The sequence below is a fragment of the Haliotis rubra genome, unplaced genomic scaffold (genome assembly GCF_003918875.1).
Source record: "Haliotis rubra isolate DU_JTF1 unplaced genomic scaffold, ASM391887v1 Scf260, whole genome shotgun sequence".
Lineage (NCBI taxonomy): Eukaryota > Metazoa > Mollusca > Gastropoda > Lepetellida > Haliotidae > Haliotis > Haliotis rubra.
Genome location: NW_025766670.1, coordinates 931451 through 952811, shown reverse-complemented (window position 1 = coordinate 952811; position 21361 = coordinate 931451). Strand labels below are relative to the sequence as shown.

Here is a 21361-nt window from a genome sequence, read left to right as displayed (position 1 = left end):
TTGTCATGTTAGGGGATGTAGAGGGACAATGATCGATATTGCCCAGTAATTGTCATGTTAGGGGATGTAGATCGACAATGATCGATATTGCCCAGTAATTGCCATGTTAGGGGATGTAGATCGACAATGATCGATATTGCCCAATATAGGTCATTTAAGGGGATGTAGATCGACAATGATCGATCTTGCCCAGTAATTGTCATGTTAGGGGATGTAGAGGGACAATGATCGATATTGCCCAGTAATTGTCATGTTAGGGGATGTAGATCGACAATGATCGATATTGCCCAGTAATTGCCATGTTAGGGGATGTAGATCGACAATGATCGATATTGCCCAATATAAGTCATGTAAGGAGATGTAGATCGACAATGATCGATATTGCCCAGTAATTGTCATGTTAGGGGATGTAGAGGGACAATGATCGATATTGCCCAGTAATTGTCATGTTAGGGGATGTAGATCGACAATGATGGATATTGCCCAGTAATTGTCATGTTAGGGGATGTAGAGGGACAATGATCGATATTGCCCAGTAATTGTCATGTTAGGGGATGTAGATCGACAATGATCGATATTGCCCAGTAATTGCCATGTTAGGGGATGTAGATCGACAATGATCGATATTGCCCAATATAGGTCATGTAAGGGGATGTAGATCGACAATGATCGATATTGCCCAGTAATTGTCATGTTAGGGGATGTAGAGGGCTAATGATCGATATTGCCCAGTAATTGTCATGTTAGGGGATGTAGAGGGACAATGATCGATATTGCCCGATATAGGTCATTTAAGGGGATGAAGATCGACAATGATCGATATTGTCCAGTAATTGTCATGTTAGGGGATGTAGGTGAGGTGAGGTGAAATCGGGTTTAACGTCGTGCTTGAGAATATTTCGCTCATATGGCGACGTGCATGCATGTGTATGTGTATGTGCAGCTGCTTGTACTAGCCCAGACTGAAGCTGGTTTTAAATATTGTGCTAGCCCACTGAGATAACATGCTGCAGTGAAGCATGAATACCAAACTCAGACACATTATACCGACTCCGAGCTGACCAGTCCTTGTTGTACCCATTAATGCCGAGCGCCAGGCAGGGACCAACAAGAACCATATTTTAACGACTTTTGGTTTGACACGGTCGGGGATCTAACCCGCGACCTTCCGCTCTCCGGGCGGACGCTGTGACCGCTACACCACGGATCGATATTGCCCGGTATAGGTCATGTTAGGGGGTGTAGAGAGATAAAGATAGCGTTAGTTGCGTCCGATTTTGCAAAGTTGAATTAAAGTTTTATGGAATAATATGTTATTATGCGCTGACTGCTGAAGAACGGAAATTCAGACAATTTCTGAGATGACTTGTTTTCGTCACGATATGGCTGAACTATTGCTGATATTTTAATTTTAACTGATTCAGTAACTCAATTCCTGAGTATGACCCTTTAAATGTTTTCTATTTATGGCATCACGCGCAGCACGGGAATTTCGCTGCGACATGTGTCACGTGGCTTTGTGTTTTGACAGCTAGGTGTTTCAGATTAATGCTTAGTCGTCGCTTTTGTCTGAGATGTGGCATGGGTTATTTTTGTTTACAGTCCATAATCGTCACAAAACGTTTATATTGATGATTGAAAGCATATTTATGTTTCACAGCGATATTTCTGTTACATGTTTCGTGATCATTTTGAGTTTTGTTTTCAGTTTGTTTGATTTGGGATATTTTGTTGATTTTTCTATTAAAACAGTTTATATCATAAGATACTAATATATGTATAATTTTCAGTTTGTGTTGAAGTTCTGTACACGTACAGGTATGAATTCAGTATAACGGCACAGCATATTCCGGAATCTTCTCCGAGAACAATATTTGGTTCGTCCGATGTTAAAGGGAGGTAACTCTACCAATGTATCGCGGGACTTCCGAGAGTGTAAGTTTGTAAACAGTGAACATTGTGTGATATCGGAAAACCGTTGTCTTATTCCTGACCAATAATTGTCAGGAAGTAGATGTTTCCATTCTGTCTGTAGGGCATTGATTATCGTGTCATATCGAAGAGTGCTATGGCTGACTTTGGACCAGATTCTGGAGGAAGAATAAAGGTGAGGTGGCCTTTGGAACAAATGAACATAAGTTCGTTATAGTCCACCCAACTTCCTGTTGTTGGCGCCAATTTCTGTTGTGGTTTTATATGGCTATGCCAGTATGTGTGTTGAACCATGACTTATGCATATCCTGTCCGTGAACTTGATGGAAATAATGTGATTGGTTATTTCGACGGGAACATGTCAAAAGGGCCAAAATTGAAAACTTCAAAAGGGCAAAAGAAAAGTCAAAAGGGCCAAACTTTTAGAAAATAGTAAGATTAGAAGAAATTTATTACATCTTGTTCGGCTAGAATGCACTTTACCGGGCGCAGCCCTCGCTGCTCCCTTTACGATCCTTAGGGTTAGGGTTTAGGGTTAGGGTATGGCACCCTTAACGATCCTTAGGGTTAGGCACCCTTTACGATCCTTAGGGTTAGGGGTTAGGGTTAGGGAACCCCAGCAACGGTAATTAATCTGAAACAGTGCCCCCGGTAAAGTGCAGTACTCCCTCGAGTTCTTAACATCCTAAACATCTTAGAGTGTCTCCGAGTGGTTCAGTGTTTATTTTAGGAGTATAGTCAACCATGCAACTGTTTGTGTAATGATTATACTGGGACTCGCTATTATCGCGGACTCTCTGTTATCGCGGCACGCAAAAACATCGGGAAAGCAAAAACACCACGCCCTGCATCGGCTGTTTACATATGCAAATTACGTAAATATATTCATCGCTCTTGAAAAAGTCATTTATTTCATTTGGAATGTCATGTCTAACCGTAGAAATAGTAAAGCATTCATCTCTTCATTAAGTTCTAGAACATTTTGAAACTAGTATGACCCCTACTGCCATTACATCTAGCATGAATCAAAACTTACTTCGACAAGAGTAATCCTGCGACAACTATAAGGTCATTTGCATATTTTCCGTGCTAAAAATATAACAGGAAGTGGCATATTATGCAACTTCACTCTACACACGGCAGCAACTTGTATGGTACGTTTTAAGACTGAAAAACAATATCTTGTAACGTTGTTACCTTGTATCCAAATGAATAGAAGTTTTAGATGTTTGGTTTAAAAACATGATGATATTATTAAAGTGAATGAAATTCCTAAATTTTATTTAATGATCAAACTATTTAGATTCGTTACTTGTCTTAGTAAGCCTTTCACAGTGTCATCTGCTTGTACCGCGTGCCATAGTAAGAAAATAGCAATACCGCGATAATAGAGAGTTGCTTCAATTTCCAGGTCAAACGAGACAATCGAAATTGCCACAGTGGATTAAACGAGTTGCGGCTATGTGTCACATTATTTGTGACAGAAATGAAGATTAAACATCAGTCAACTGAACATGCTGAACAGTCAACTAAAATGCTAAATGTCAGTAGCCGTTCATAATCCCGATGGCGACAACATTAACTACCGCGATAATAGAGCGTCCCGTGATACAAGAGGTTTAAACAGAGTCACTGGAGACAATTACACTAGTCACAAATCTAAACAAGATTAACAGTAGTGGTTAAGTGTTTGTTACAAATATAATAAAACAAACAAAATATATATTAGTTTGTACCCAGATAGATTTCTGACGTTGGCCCAACATCACCACTGACGTTGGCCCAAGTTTTGATCAACGTCTGTGTCATTCCTCAATACCTCTAACCTACCCTGAAATGTTTGTACAAATCTCACAATACTATCACATAGCAAGCAATACATTCTTCAAGTTGAATTCACTCTCTCTGTCTTTGCTGGACACCTCTGGACAGCTTTATGTAGGCTCTAGAAAATTTAAAGTGTTTCTGAATACAATTAGTTAAAATATTATGCATATTTCCAAACAATTTTCAAGTCTATATATATCACAAACGATATTAAAAAATAGTTGATTCTTAAATAGATAACCATTAGGCAACAGGCCCTGGAAAAAAGCCCAACACAATGATTAAAAACATTAACATATTTCTTGGCCTTACCCCAGACATTTAACACCATGGGCAAGAGTGAGGGCTGCAAATAGTCTCTGCATCTGATGCCCCACAACCCATTTTCTTGATCAGTTAAATGAACAAAACAAAATGAACAAAAGGTAATTCTGGTTTAGATGATCTTAATATATTTCTTAAATTACAAGTCAGGACTTGGACTGAGTGGCAGCGCATCCTTATATTTTTAGTTATCAAATGAGGAGGAGAAAGAAATAATCACAGGAGATCTTCATCTGTAAACAAGGTCTGTGCTTGTGCCTTGGCCTCTGTTTATAAATCTTATGTTTGTTTATAATTTCAGTGCCAATTATAAGAAATGCTAAATCTGAAATGTGTGTTTACTTTTATTCTATGGGTCCTGAGAATTTTCAGTGGGTCAGACAGACATCTGAAACTTACAGGACCCAATGTCCTGTTTCTTTGAAACCTGATTTGTGAACACTGGATATCTGGTGTCACTGAATCACAGGAGAAAAATACTTAAATGATTTGGATATATCAAGTTTTAAAATTCCGTTTTTATTGAGATATTTTCATTCTGGAAGATGTGTCCATTTTTTCCATTGTTACAGCAGTTGGAATCACCACTGCTTCATGTTCTGTATTCATGTAAATATGCTGCCACAAACTGTAAACATAGCCTGCATAGAAACCACAAGCTATAACTTTCTTACTTTAACCAATGTAGATTAACCCCATTTCTTAAAAGAATGATGTAACTGGTGTCAGTTTAAGTAGATATGGTGATTACTGTAAAGCAGTAAATTTGCCTTTCTATTGTATCTTACATTCTATTAAAACTGGTAATTCAAATATAGAATAAATGCAAAAATGTTTTGTAATTATTCAGATGTTAGAGAAATTTGTAAAATAGGATAGCTTAGATGATATCAGAAAATGTCGAAAAAACAATGCAGTCATATCAACTATATATGTTTGCATAAGTAGCGACTTTGTTTCCATAGACATACATGTTAATTCAGTGTAGCATAAATAATTTTCATTGATTTAATTTTTGTAAGATGCAAGTCAAATTTTGCACATTTGTGAGGAATCGTCTTACCAATGATCACATAATATCTGTTTAATTTTCTGCTGCTTATTTATCGAATGGCAGCAATTAAATAAACATATGTACAGTGCCGTGAACTCCTTTGACATGGCGGCCTATGCGATTGTGCATTGTGGAACCATACGAAAGTTGATAAATGTGATGTCATCAGTTAAATAGTGGTCGAAAATTGAAGTGAAATAATGTGCGCAGAGCCAAGCTGATTTCACATTTGCTTGTCCGAGTGTCAAATTTTACAAAGATCCATCCTCAACTAACTTCATGAAAATTATGTATGCTGCACTGAAATAACATGTTAGCCTATGAAAATTACGTGAGGTGTCCGACTCCGAATATAACTGGCGACTCGAATATAATTGGCACCAGTCTGTAAAACACGCCCAACCAGTGAAGCTCTGCACGTCGAGTACATGGAGACTGCTACTGTAACTGTAATAATTTTTACCTTTGCCACAATCAACCATCATATAACAAATGCCACTATCGGGAACATTCGGTGGTCATGTAGATGGATGGACGGCTCGTGATCATCGGACTGTATATTATTTAGAAGTTAGATCCACACTACTACATCGTATTTACGCGCGATATAGCGAGCAGGCGAGGGTCACTCGCCGACTTGTAACTTTAAACTTAGACACACTCTCGATCACAACCAACTAATTGATACTGACAAGCTAGATTTTCTTCTCTTGCTGGAATGCTGCATTTTCAAAGCCACCAGTGTGATCACATGTTCATGTGCCTATTGGGCTTCAGTCATGAATTTCCTTAGCCGAGAACCGCGATATGGTCATTTAACAGGCATGGCATGTTTTCAATTTCAAGTAAATAATCATTCACGTTGGTATTTCTGAATGAACTTTGACTGTTTTTCAGGTGGGCACAGTTCCGAAATAGAGTTGAACATAATAAAAACACAAAATGAAACACTTACTCCTATATATTTGAAGAAACCTGTACTCCAATGGCCAAGGTTGTGAGCAATCGGTTATCTGCTCGAAGAATCTGAGCCTCCTCTGGGAAAAGCTAACAATTTGGAATAGCGTCCCTTGAATAAAATATCCGCGATGCGATGTTGGGTTGGCCAATTTCGGGCCAACATATGAAATCGACCACAATGTTGCCAACCATTGCCAGCGTTAGACCAACGTCGAATGCTATCGGGGTATGTCTTTTTTAATTTGATCTATGGCCCTTCTGACTTTTCTTTGGCCCTTTGGGCTTTTTCAGTTTTGGCCCTTTTGACTACAACCCATTTCGACTAAAGTGGTCATTGTCAGCACAAGTACTACAGATGTGTACCCAATGTGCGTTTCTGTATACAAAAATGTGCCCTAAACAAAATACAGAAACGTACCCAATACCCTAAACGGCATATGAGGGTCCCAGACGCGTTCTTATTAACCAACCAAAACTGGCCGCCTCCGTGGTGTAGTGGTTCGATCCCCGACCGCATCATACCAAAAGACGTTAAAATATGGTACTTGTTGGTCGCTGCCTGGCTCTCGGCTTTAATAGGTACAACAAGGACTGGTCGGCTCAGAGTCAGTATACTGTGTCTGAGTGGGGTATTCATGCTTCACTGCGGCATGGTATCCCAGTGGGCTAGCACTATAAAACCAGCTTAAGTCTGGGCTAGTACAAGCAGCCGCGCATACACATACACACGCATGCACGTCGTCATATGAGCGAAATATTCTCAAGCACGACGTTAAACCAATTTTCACCTCACCTCACCGACCAAAACCGAAATCTTGTGTAGACATTCCCGTTCAACTGATTTTGAGTGCTGTTGCGCATCACGAAATATTTGTTACTGTGTACTGGTGTATGCTTGTTTCTTATAACGCAATCAAATGTATTTAATACAACAGAATGTCAGTTTGTTCAAGAAAATAAAGCTGAATTCACCTGTATTAGGGTATCTGTATTCAAATTTTGGCTAGGGTATAGCGTACATATCTGTAGTACCCGTGTCGGCAACAAGCCCTTCAGCATTATTACAATGTATCCGCATGTCATGTGTTTTCAGAGACTTAACAAACATCTGTATTGTCTTGATTATCACATGAAAAATTGTAAAACATGTCACTAACTGATAAGCTCCTAAGCACAGGACACCATACAAAGTACACAATATCAAGTGAGCACTGCCATTCGAAAATGTATGGCATCCGAAAACCTATGTATGATCTGATGATGAATGTAAGGTCCAACATTTGCAAGCATGTATCGTACATTCAGTGTCTTGCTGCTCATTGCATATATATATACGTTGCATGCACATATCATAAACACAACAGAATGTTGTACAAATTGCAGCACCATCTGACATACACAGTCTTTATTGATAACTTTGTCTGCAGGGTGTAACTCTAGTCAAACCGATAGTCTACGGAAACATCGCCCGCTACTTTGGTAAAAAACGTGAAGAGGATGGACACACCCACCAGTGGACTGTCTATGTGAAACCCTACAAGAATGAGGTACAGTGTTTGTTATTGTTGTGAATGCTGATCATGCTGATGTGAAAATATGCCTGTGAAACCCTCATGTTCGGTATTAGGTGCAGTGCCTAATCCATTGAAAATGCATATCATATCCTGTTGATTGCTGTATACTTTAAATCCCATTTTTGAAATTTGCTCACTCTATCTGTATGATTGCTGAGGAGACCTTCTCTATTTTAGGGAGCTGGATAGTATAGGTCGCTAGATAATGCTGCATGTTCTCAGACTGATCATTACTATCCTACTTGTTTCCCTTTCCTCAACAGGACATGTCAGTTTATGTGAAGAAGGTACACTTCAAGCTGCATGAGAGTTACCCCAACCAGAACAGAGGTGAGTGAGTCAGATGTCTGAAGCAGACATAAAATGACTGCTGTAACTCCACTGTCATTACTTGACTGTACATGACATCAGCTGGTGTCCACATTTAACAGCAAAGGTTTCCTGTCATTGTTTGATTTAAGGAAACTGATAATTCACTGAAATGGAAAGCTAGCTGCACCAGACAAAACCAGGTTGCACCTTGGTCCTATGAATGTGTGACAGATGCATAGATAGTGTTCAAGTGGAGTCCGAGATTGTGACCCCTGAATTACACGTAACAATGGGGTGGTGCAGTATGGTAGATAACAAGGGGGTGGTGCAGTATGGTAGATAACAAGGGGGTGGTGCAGTATGGTAGATAAAGCGTACACATGTTAACATGTTTGTTGTTCTTTGGGCAGAAAAGGGTTAATTCAGAAACTTTGAGGTCATGCACACATTGCATCAATGCATGTAGACAAAAGTATTATCCAGAAATGCTGCAATTTTCATGTTTTGTATCACGCAGTTTAGACCGGCTCGTCACAACTGGAAATACGTTGGACATTTCTATAGCAGTAGATTAAATACTAAAACAGGTGACTCATTTCATGTTTTCTGTTGCCAGTGGTGATGAAGCCTCCCTATGAAGTGACAGAGACTGGATGGGGGGAGTTTGAGGTTGTCATTAAGATCTACTTCAACGACCCCAATGAACGGCCGGTGGGTAATGATGGCCATTTTAAGAACCAGCCATTGATATTGTTGTACTTGATCTGTTGTAGTTGACTGTGTACCACCTGCTGAAGCTACCTACTGAAGCTGTATTTGTGTTGCAGGTGACTGTGTACCACCTACTGAAGCTGTATTTGTGTTGCAGGTGACTGTGTACCACCTACTGAAGCTGTATTTGTGTTGCAGGTGACTGTACCACCTACTGAAGCTGTATTTGTGTTGCAGGTGACTGTGTACCACCTACTGAAGCTGTATTTGTGTTGCAGGTGACTGTGTACCACCTGCTGAAGCTATTCCAGAGTGAGACTGACATCATGCTGGGCAAGAAGTCCTTGGTGGCAGAGTTCTATGATGAGCTGGTGAGATACACTCAGATTTCATATCTGATTTCATAGATATTTCTACTATTTCTAGTAATGAAGATGAACCATGACTGTTTTGTATCCTAATGTAACATTGCATGAAAGCCCAGTTTCAAAGGCTGTGTGGAGTTGCATCCCTTTCTTGTGTTTTGGATCTGCTGAGTTTTGGCTCAACACCAGATTGATCCCAATTGTAATGCTTGGTTTGTCTGTACCAATACACACTAGTGCTTGTAGGTCTCTAGGGTGGTCGGTTAGGCTAGTGGTAAAACTAAACTCACTCATTGTAGGTCTCTACTGAAGTGTCATAAGTTTGACATCCTTGACTTCTGGCACTCCTGCTATAAGGTGATGTCAGAATTTAAAACATGTTCCCTACTCACAGAATGAGATGTCTAAAACTTCTCAATAACTCACTCAAACACAGCAACATGATATTTTCAGGTATTCAATGATCCGACGGCTATGACACAGCAGCTTCTGAATAATGTTCGTCTGATGCCAGTGGGGACGTACAAACACGAGACTGACTGTAAGTAGGTTGGCCACATTTTAAAAAATATTCCTTGTCGCACATTGTGTAAAAATACACAGTTTTCGCACCAGAACATCATCAGTGTACACGGTAAGCTTGTGTTGTGGGTTTTTGTGTCTGAAACCAAAGAAGTGGTATTAACGAAGTTGGCTGGAGAAGACTGTGATGTAGGTGTACTTCTGTGAAGTATTTGTTGGCATGACATTTTGTGAAATGATCATTATTTTCTTGATATGCTTTGATAATATGAACTGTTACAACTTTTTTTACAGTTGATGAGAAAAAGGAGAGAACTCTGACCAACATTCTGTCAGCTAAGAACAAGATTCGGTACGAGATTTCCGAATTGAACGAGAGACTGAAACAAAGCAAGGAGCTGATTCAGCAGTTCAAGGATGACATTATGAAGAGGGACGACCACGATGAGAAGCCGGTCATCAAGATGGAGGTGACCACATGACAAGAACCTGGTCACCAGGAGGATGGCGACATCAGCAGAAAGCCGTCACCATTGTGATTGTGGAGGGCAGTATCGAGGAACTGCTGTAGGGTCGACCACCAATGTGAACTAGATCCTCGAGTGATGATATGACAGAGATTCTTTGGAATGTTTGAAAGCAACAAAACATCGGCAAGTTTTGAAGATATAATTGAAGATTTGTGATTGTACTTTTGAAAACATGTTCAATCAATGTTGACCTTTGAGTCTTACACCAAGTTCAATCCTTCGCTTAGATGCTGATATTAAAACAACTGACAGTGCTTGTGTTTTAAACCCTGATGACGGAACAGGTTCAATAAAGTAATATTGGCTTGGTTTCTTCACCATGCAATTAGAAAGTGATGATACAATGGAACATCATGGTTAATGATCTGCCTTACTTGCTCATTCATTCGTGTTCATCTGTACAGGAATTATGGGCAATCTCAGAGTCCAATATTTGTCTTTGAGCCTCAACACATTCATACAAGATGTAGTTGTTCACAGAGACCGTTATTCAGCCTCTACAAGTGAAATGTTACTTGCTATATTATAGCATTGCATATGAGATCGGATTCGACATTTTGAAAGTCATGATAGGATGTATTTCCTCTCAGTTTGACAACCACAGAGGTTTAAGATCCTGGATAAATCTGTGGAGTCACAAGGTCCTGGAGTAGTGGAGGATCTCCATGTGTTGTGTTCATCGTGGGAAACTCCTGATGCGTAGCCTTCATCACCTGCTGTATGCTGATATTTGCTTCTTACGGAATTTGTACTTATCTACAACCTCACCAATTACGTCCTCTTCTCATATTCGGGGCGGTGGGGTAGCCTGATGGTTAAAGCATTGGCTCGTCACGCCGATGACCCGGGTTCGAATCCCCACATGGGCACATTGTGTGAAGCCCATTTCTGGTGTCCCCCGCTGTGATGTTGCTGGAATTGTGCTAAAAGCGGCGTAAAAACCAAACTCAGTCAGTCAGTCTTCTTATATTCTGCTCTCATTCATCATTCATCATGTACAACTGAAATGACATTTTAAGCAATGTTGGCATCACTGTAATCATGTTAATAAAGGTGGAGTATGTAAGACATGTCCCCAAGATACTGGCAGTGTGCTAATCTTGAAGTGGAAACCATGGTATATGTACCTGTTGTTGGAATAGCGGAAGTGGCAGTGTTTTGTATGCCTCATCTTGTATATAAACATCCATCAGCTTGTTTGTGTTATTGTTCTTTGTACCGCCTCCGTGGTGTAGTGGTTAGAGCATCCGCCATGTAGTGGTTAGAGCATCCGCCATCTAGTGGGTAGAGCATCTGCCATCTAGTGGCTAGAGCATCTGCCATCTAGTGGCTAGAGCATGCATCTGGTAGTGGCTAGAGCATCCGCTATGTAGTGGTTAGAGCATCCGCCATGTAGTGGCTAGAGCATCCGCCATGTAGTTGTTAGAGCATCCACCATCTAGTGGTTAGAGCATCCGCCATGTAGTGGTTCAAGCGTGCATCTGGTAGTGGCTAGAGCATCCGCTATGTAGTGGTTAGAGCATCTGCCATGTAGTGGTTAGAGCATCGCCATGTAGTGGCTAGAGCATCCACCATGTAGTGGTTCGAGCATGTGTCTGGAGTGGTTAGAGAATCCGCCATGTAGTGGCTAGAGCATCCGCCATGTAGTGGTTAGTGGTTAGAGCATTCGCCATGTAGTGGTTAGTGGTTAGAGCATCTGCCATTTAGTGGTTGGTGGTTAGAGAAGCCGCCATGTAGTGGTTAGAGCATTCGCCATGTAGTGGTTAGAGCATCATGGAATTATCATGAAATGGCCCTCCTATTATCAGAAATTTGCGGGCCGCTGCAAATGATATTGGACTGCTCAACCTTAACGACGGGCCAATATCAGTTCTGTTGTCAAGTGACGTCATAGTAGGTGCGCCAGTTCATTTGACTTTGGCTTTGGACTGGCAGATATTCTGGGGCAAACAAGTCAAAGCAACCTGAATTCCTGCTTTAAATAGCGGTAATATTGGCTTTCTTGCTGGTGCTAACCTTAAGAATTGCACTATTAACGTTGTTGTTGACCAAAACCGAACACTGACATAGTTTGACATGTTGTAGGCATGGTCTCATCGAAGGCAAAGGTCGAATATCGTCACGTTCTGTTGTGACGCCACTTGAATTGTGCGATGAGGTAATTGCATTCGGTCAGTCAACTCAATTAGAAGTTGGTTTTGAGTAAATTTAGTCAAATTCCTTCTTTGGTTCCTTTTTCTTTTTAACACAAATTCCATGTATTTTAGCAATAATAACAGTAATGCTATTTTTGAGGGCATTATCATTTGCAGAACCCCTTGGTCTTTTTCAAATGCCCTTCTTCGTTGGGCAGTTAATAGTACTACCGTTATATCAACTGTGGCATGGTATCTCAGTGCGCTAGCACTATCAAACCAGCTTACGGCAGGACTAGTACAAGCAGCTGCACATACACATGCAAGTACATGTCATATGGGCGAAATATTCTTAAGTGTGGCATTAAACCCTATTTCACCTCACCTATTGTTCTTTGTGACACACTTTCAGGGTTTTAAAAATTTTCTTTACCTCGGCTGAAAGAATATCAAATTTGGACAAGCAAAATATGCTGTCACTACTCGTCAGTTGGCCTGTGCATAAATTGAAGATTGCCAAATTTGTAATGTAGTCCATTTTAGTCCTTATTTACACAATTAGGTTACACACAGTGCTCAGTGTATCTGTCTGGTATGACATGTTGATGGGTGTAGTCAATCTTATTGATTTTGTTCAAATTTCATTCAGTATGGGGGTGGTGTTGTAGCCTAGTGGTTAATGCATTCATGCGTTTGTCATGCCGAAAACCGGGTTCGATTCCCCACATGGGTGAAATGTGTGAAGCCCATTTCTGGTGTCCCCTGCCGTGATATTGCTGGAATATTGTTAAAAGCGGTGTAACACCAAAACTCACTCACTCATTCAGTATCATTGGTATTTTCCTGGGCACGGGATCGGGTGGTCAGTTTCGCTGACTTGGTTGACACATGTCATCGGTTCCCAATTGCGCAGATCGATGCTCATGCTGTTGGTCACTGGATTGTCTGGTCCAGACTCGATTATTTACAGACCGCCGCCATATAGCTGGAATATTGCTGAGTGCGGTGTAAAACTAAACTCACTCACTCACTCACTCCTGGGCACGTGTAGGTGGGGCTGATCAGCAATTGGGGACTGACATACATGTATGTGAAATCTGATCCTTGTGGCGTGTTCTGAGACGAATAGAATCATCTAGTATGTCAGTTTATGTGATAAAATGTGTGTGAAACTGGATCACCTTGTACATTGTGTGTGAAACTGGATCACCTTGTACATGGTGTGTGAAACTGGATCATCTTGTACATGGTGTGTGAAACTGGATCATCTTGTACATGATGTGTGAAACTGGATCACCATGTACATGGTGTGTGAAACTGGATCACCTTGTACATGATGTGTGAAACTGGATCACTTTGTACACTGTTTGTGAAACTGGATCACCTTGTACATGATGTGTGAAACTGGATCATCTTGTACATGGTGTGTGAAACTGGATCACCTTGTACACTGTGTAAAACTGGATCACCTTGTACATGGTGTGTGAAACTGGATCACCTTGTACATGGTGTGTGAAACTGGATCACCTTGTACATGGTGTGTGAAACTGGATCACCTTTTACATGGTGTGTAAAACTGGATCACCTTGTACATGGTGTGTGAAACTGGATCACCTTGTACATGGTGTGTGAAACTGGATCACCTTGTACACTGTGTAAAACTGGATCACCTTGTACATGGTGTGTAAAACTGGATCACCTTGTACATGGTGTGTGAAACTGGATCACCTTGTACACTTAGTGTGAAACTGGATCACATTGTACGCTGTGTAAAACTGGATCACATTGTACATGGTGTGTAAAACTGGATCACATTGTACATGGTGTGTGAAACTGGATCACATTGTACGCTGTGTAAAACTAGATCACCTTGTAGATGGTGTGTGAAACTGGATCACTTTGTACATGGTGTGTGAAACTGGATCACCTTGTACACTGTGTGTGAAACTGGATCACATTGTACATGGTGTGTGAAACTGGATCACTTTGTACATGGTGTGTGAAACTGGATCACTTTGTACATTGTTTGTAAAACTGGATCACCTTGTACACTGTGTGTGAAACTGGATCACCTTGTACATGGTGTGTAAAACTGGATCACATTGTACATGGTGTGTAATACTGGATCACATTGTACATGGTGTGTGAAACTGGATCACATTGTACGCTGTGTAAAACTGGATCACCTTGTACATGGTGTGTGAAACTGGATCACTTTGTACATGGTGTGTGAAACTGGATCACCTTGTACACTGTGTGTAAAACTGGATCACCTTGTACATGGTGTGTGAAACTGGATCACCTTGTACATGGTGTGTAAAACTGGATCACCTTGTACATGGTGTGTGAAACTGGATCACCTTGTACACTGTGTAAAACTGGATCACTTTGTACACTGTGTAAAACTTGATCACTTTGTACACTGTGTAAAACTGGATCACCTTGTACACTGTGTGAAACTTGATCACCTTGTACATGGTGTGTAAAACTGGATCACCTTGTACATGGTTGTGAAACTGGATCACATTGTACGCTGTGTAACACTGGATCACCTTGTACATGGTGTGTGAAACTGGATCACTTTGTACATGGTGTGTGAAACTGGATCACCTTGTACACTGTGTGTGAAACTGGATCACATTGTACATGGTGTGTGAAACTGGATCACATTGTACGCTGTGTAAAACTGGATCACCTTGTACATGGTGTGTAAAACTGGATCACCTTGTACATGGTGTGTAAAACTGGATCACCTTTTACATGGTGTGTGAAACTGGATCACATTGTACACTGTGTAAAACTGGATCACCTTGTACATGGTTGTGAAACTGGATCACCTTGTACATGGTGTGTGAAACTGGATCACCTTGTACATGGTGTGTAAAACTGGATCACCTTGTACATGGTGTGTAAAACTGGATCACCTTGTACATGGTGTGTGAAACTGGATCACCTTGTACATTGTGTAAAACTGGATCATCTTGTACATGGTGTGTGAAACTGGATCACCTTGTACATGGTGTGTGAAACTGGATCACTTTGTACATTGTGGAACTGGATCACTTTGTACGTTGTGTGTGAAACTGGATCACTTTGTACACTGTGAAACTGGATCACTTTGTATATGTGAAACTGAATCACTTTGTACACTGTGAAACTGGATCACTTTGTACATTGTTTGTGAAACTGGACTATCTTGTACATTGTATTGAAGTTCTCTTCATTAAATTTGAGATCAAAGTGAGAACTGTGTACCGCAGTCTTTGGCCTTTGAGCAATGTTATTACAGTAAAATCAAACTCCTCAAAATTGATTTAATTTTTATTCAAATAAAACCTTAAACACTTAATTATTCAAAAATACTAACATGCAAACTGAAATGCACTAATTGACCTTTTAATTGATACATAAGTAATGACAAGGGTGGGGTACTGTCCTGACCGTTACCACTTCTTAGTGAGAGTATGGATTTTGAAATATAATTCATAAAAATCTTTTAAAGATGGCAGACACAGCTTTTACACAGACTTAATCAAACTTGAAGGTAAAAACTATCATCATGAATCTTGAAAGTGTTATTTTGTATCTTTCATTTATTTACCACAAAATGATAGCATTTTTCTGAAACATTATTATGTATATAGCTTTCAACAGGTGAAATTGTCTAAAATAAACATCAGCTACTTAGCCCAGAACATCTTTTGATGACACCAACATAAAGAGGAGTGTTTCATGTATTATCATGAATTAATTAGAGCGGTCAATTAACACCAGTAACGGTTAGGACAATAGTGGTAACGGTTTGGACAGAAATGGTAACGGGCTGGACATAAGCCTTAAACAATTTAATTCAACATAGAAACAGGTAACATGAAAGGAAAGAAATGATATCATTTACTTGAACTGCTAACCCTATTTTGGACAGACAGTGAAATGTGTAATAGAATTGTAACTCGTAACTAATATGACATGTTTTCTTCCATGCTGTGGTAACGGTTTGGACATTTGTTATATCAATATAAAACTTGTGAATGAATTTAGGCTTTTGAATAAAAACAAACTGTAGCTTCTAAAGAATAGAAAAACATACCTGTCTAGATTGAAAATCACTTATAATCTAAAGAAGAGTGCAATTGGGGAACAAAAATTGAATGAATAGTAACGGTTGTGACATTATTGGTAACGGTCAGGACATCAGTGTAACAAACAAATGTCATCCCTCTAAAAACTTGTAAAAGATTAAATTCTGAAAGGTACTGCATCAACAATGATACTGTACACATGGTCACGCTACACAGGCCACTGCATAGATATCATTTTGCTGTTGATATTATGGTGCAATATTAGTCTCCACGAAATATACTTCTTTCATTCACTTGGATACCTTTACTTTTGTTAATAGTGAGATGGTAACGCATATTTATCAATTTAAAGGCCAACATATTAGCACTTATCAATATTCTAAGTAAAAGGTAGTCTTACATATCTCACAAAGTCAAAACAGACTACACCAAAAAAATCTTTAAAGGTTGGAATACAATAAAGTTGTTTACCGTTACTACATTTTGTCCTAACCGTTACCTTTAATTCATAAAGACTATACATCTTTTAGAAAATAGAAACTTAACGTGATAAATTCGTTTTGGTTTTTATTATTAAAAGCAGATAGATAAGTAAATAGAAATTTATTATCACACCATAGAAAATATTCTTCAAAATTGAAATTTATTAAAGAAATGTCCAGACCATTACTATTATTTGTCCAAACCGTTACTAGAGACTGTATTTTTTATGCTACTACATCAAAACTCCTTTAAACAGTACAAGTCCCCGCTTAAACTATCTTAACTCTTAAGGAAATTATGTAGTTGTTCTACTTCAAATATTAATGAATAAATTTTTGAAATGCAAATCATTTTGTCCTGACCGTTAAAAGGACTGTCCAAACCATTACTTTGCAGAATGGTAACGGTTTGGACAGTAACGGTCAAGACAATTTGTAAGTAAATCTTAAATAGAAAAATGAATGATTCCTAAAAAAATGTCAAAGGACATGCCTTCCGCCTCTTCCATTTCTGGGCACAATATCCATAGAAATTTTAAAAAAAAGAGATACATATTTACGGTCTGGACAATTAAGGGTGACACATAACATTTATACTTATTTGACGGTGTCAATTTTCTTCAAAATGTATTGAATCTCTTTATTTAATCTGCTGTCACATCCACAGGGGGCTAGCTCAAACAGACAGGAAGTAGTATTACAATCCAGCTCCAGGGAGATATTATTGCAGGAATTTCATACACTGGTAACGGTCAGGACACAGAATCACAGGACAAGCATGTTACAATTTGTAGAAGAAAACCTTTTTAAGTTAAAAAATAAATAAATGCATTCTGAGTATGCTTGATCAATCCTAACTGGCATAATATGAATTAATTTGTTTATTTGCATTTTACATTATTTGTGAACATTGATATTAAGACCGTCAGCTGATATTAGTTTGACCCAAAAAAATGTCAAGTATAAATTTAATAAAGACAAGACTAATGATATACCACAGTTACTGACTAGTAAACATTTTAAATATGTTTTCTAGAACATAAAAATCCTTTTAAACTCACAGATTTTTTAAAAATGTGTAACAGACTGAAAATCCTACCAATTTTGAAAATGACCCATATATATATATGTTTATACTATTGCAAAGAAATACAGGATATTCAGTAAAAGTATGTCACAACTATTGATATGTTATATCTTCAATTAAATAAACAGTCTAACAGTGTAAAAGGGACAACTGTTTAGTTGAATGTCAGATGACCGGCCAAAGCCCCTGCCATTTTCAAGTCATTTACCATGAAAAGTCAAACTCATGGTGAATCTGCCTATATTGTGAAGACAATCCCACGAAGCAACAATAGGGGACCCATGAACATTAGAAATGGGTTAGAAATGCCTCTTACCCATGCTTGTAAGAGGCAACCAACGGGCGCATGTCATTGTATCCCAGTTGCGTAGATCGATGCTCAGGATGTTGATCTCTGGATTGTCTGGTCTTGACTTGATTATATACAGACTGTTGCCATGTAGCTGTAACATTGCTAAGTGGATCAATCAATCGGTTCTCCTGCTGGGCAGTGCCAAATTCATGGAGAGTAGTTGTGGTTGTTGACGGTGATATACATGGTATCCAAGGATGCTCCAGACATATTTGATGACAGTTAGTCTTGGCTTGGTGCAGGCCATGGTGTTTGTCAGCCAACAGACGGCACCATGTGTGTCTCCAGGAAGCTGTCATGGTAGTACTGCACATATATATCATGGAATAACATGTAAAGGCATTCCACCTGTCACAGTATCCTGCTCTACACCGTTACTGAGTCACGCCCAAAATGATAGTCCTGTCTAATGCTAATGGCATTGAAAACACTCAGTCCATCTATGCCACTCTCTGTTGCATGTGTTAATGAAGTGCAAAGTAAAACCTTGATTCATAACATAACACTTCTTTCATCTTATCAACAGTTCGGCAAGCGCTGTCGCTTGACACCAGCAACGTCTTGTAGTAATGTGATGGTCTGACATTAAGGGGATACTATGTCGATGCTGGGCTTGTAGGGTCATTCTGTGTAGCCAATTCTAAGATGCCTAGCGGTTAGAACTATGGAAAAAAATTTACATTATCAGACAATAAAGGTATAGTTTTTTTGATGACATAACAATTGAATGACGTTATCCCGTCATCCCCTCTGTAATCGAACCATTTTATATTACGTCACAATGTACGTGACGTCATGATGCATGTTAGTTGTCATCGCCTGTACGGCCTCCTACATTAAACTACTCCGTTGCATCCCGTTTCTTGGTTTGCAGTTGTTTCACGCAGCTAACATCACTGGTGGAAACATTACGTTTATGTTTTATGACGGTTAAAATGTGTCATTTCGACTCACAAGTTTTCAGCGACACGGTAACGTTCGCAATGTTTACATTCCCACAATGCAATCATGGAATGTCGCTTTGACTACTCAGCGTCCTGTACTTAAACTTTAATAGTTCAGGGCGAAAGTGTGTTTTATTACACTATACCTGGTGGTAGAGCGAACTGTATTTCTTAATTATGAATCGTCTGTCCATTCACTGTAATACCTGTGGCTCTACAAAACTCATCGCGAATTTGAGATGCCTTTATTACCTTAGTTTCATAACGCAGTCGCTCTGATGAAAGACTTGTGTGTGGTAGTTATCGATACTGTTATTGGGGCGGTGAGGTAGCCTAATGGTCAAAGCATTGGCTCGTCACGCCAAAGACCCGGGTTCGAATCCCCACATGGGTACTATGGGTGAAGCCCATTTCTGGTGTCCCCAACCGTGATGTTGCTGGAATATTGCTAAAAGCGGCGTAAAACCAAACTCAGTCAGTCAGTTGATACTGTTATTGTAATCTGCTAACTGTGACACAATGCTCTATCTTGTTTTAACTCCCAAACAAGCCATTTGCTCACTTGACAAACATTGCTTGTCAGAAAACAATTAATTCAATTAAAAACAATATCAAAACAACTTTCAGTCTAGTTTTTATCACAAAAATGTATGGCGACCTGCTTGCTGATCTCACCATAAATTTCAATTTTTGCCCTAAATATGCTCATGTTCACATAATTTTTATATCGAATTGGCATGTTTGAACGAAATTCATAACACATCAGTTAATTAATCATTTTCCAAATCCACATACAGTCTTACAACTTGGTTCCAGTGTAATGTCATCCAAAATGGAATGTCCCTAAATATACCTAAATATGGCTGTTCTGAAAGTGTTGCCACATGTATGATCAACATGTTTCCAATAAATAACAATGGTGAATTGTCACAATTTACCAATTTGCATATGACACAACAGTTCTTAATTGTATGTTAACATAATTCAAGATTAAGCCAGACCAATTTTAATTCTTGTTTTACGGATCAGCTGGCCGTATATTTTCAAGAATAAGTAAAAACCAAAAAATCAATTTTCCCTGACTCAAAAATTGAAATCCTAATGTTTTATTGGCCAAAATGTAAACTTAAAATGGGGGAAAATAAAATTGGGTGAACACTTCATAAATTGGCAAAAGTTAAACACTTTTGGAATATTACTATTACTTTGACTTTTGATTTTTATTTTTATTTTTTTTCCTCTTTAGGTTTTCTCAGGACAAAAATCCGTAAAACAAGAAATAAAATTGATCTGGTTTTATTTATTTTAAACGGACATGATGAAATACCCACACTTGTATCACTCAGTTCTGTCCTGCTATAGATTTAGGTTATGTTCTGCTGCATTCTTTGATTTTGTGTTCTTTGATTCATTATTTTGAGTGAATTTCAACATTTTAGTCACAAAATCATGAAAATAATGCACAGTTGTCTTTGTATAATGTGGCAAGCACCATGTCCGTAACCGAGGAAAGAACGGAAAATCTCTACTGCAGTTCCAACACTATTTAAACATGCTGGTACACATGGGATACCATTTGCATACTTTTGTCGGTTCCCAATTGCGCAGATCGATGCTCATGCTGTTGATCACTGGATTGTTTGGTCCAGACTCGATTATTTACAGACTAACTTTATAGCTGGAATATTGCTGAGTGCGGCGTAAAACTAAACTCACTCACTCACTCATACTTCTGTAACCATTATCTTGATGAGCAGTTGGTCAGGTGAGGTGACATTGGGTTTAACGTCGTGCTTGAGAATATTTCGCTCATATGACGACGTGCATGCGTGTGTGTGTGCGTGCGGCTGCTTGTACTAGCCTAGACTGGAGCTGGTTTTATAGTGCTAGCCCACTGAGATACCATGCCGCAGTGAAGCATGAATACCCCACTCAGACACATACTGACTCCGAGCCAACCAGTCCTTGTTGTACCCATTAATGCCGAGCGCCAGGCACGGACCAACAGAAGTTGGTTAGGATGAAAATGATCCGGGACATGGTGGTGCTCACAAAAATTGACAGAAAATGGACATGGAGAAGCTATAGACCATATACTGTCAATGCTGTCATCCTTGATACATATTATTATGTTCTAGGAAACCCAAGAAACAGTGTTTGAGGGATTC

General features: G+C 39.3%; 1 protein-coding gene across 2 annotated transcripts; it reads left to right on the top strand.

Moving 5' to 3' along the window:
- Positions 1 to 1569: 1569 nt before the first annotated feature.
- On the top strand, positions 1570 to 11306 carry LOC124280129 (YEATS domain-containing protein 4-like). Of its 2 annotated transcripts, XM_046716020.1 has the most exons (9): positions 1570 to 1585; positions 1831 to 1935; positions 2036 to 2107; positions 7525 to 7644; positions 7935 to 8001; positions 8600 to 8694; positions 8973 to 9065; positions 9513 to 9600; positions 9876 to 11306. In XM_046716020.1, exons 2-9 carry the CDS (start codon positions 1912 to 1914, stop codon positions 10061 to 10063), a joined length of 747 nt encoding a protein of 248 aa, XP_046571976.1. In that variant the 5' UTR covers positions 1570 to 1585; positions 1831 to 1911; the 3' UTR covers positions 10064 to 11306. The 2 variants fall into 2 exon arrangements, with proteins under 2 accessions (XP_046571976.1, XP_046571975.1); XM_046716019.1 differs by lacking the exon at positions 1570 to 1585 and having other exon boundaries at positions 1745 to 1935.
- Positions 11307 to 21361: the final 10055 nt, after the last annotated feature.

Excerpts from the sequence above, each read along its gene's own strand:
- LOC124280129 (XM_046716020.1), top strand. The coding sequence starts at position 1,912 with ATGTATCGCGGGACTTCCGAGAGT. Across the intron at positions 7,645-7,934 it reads TGAAACCCTACAAGAATGAG|GACATGTCAGTTTATGTGAA; the intron begins GTACAGTGTTTG and ends TTTCCTCAACAG. Across the intron at positions 8,002-8,599 it reads TTACCCCAACCAGAACAGAG|TGGTGATGAAGCCTCCCTAT; the intron begins GTGAGTGAGTCA and ends TTCTGTTGCCAG.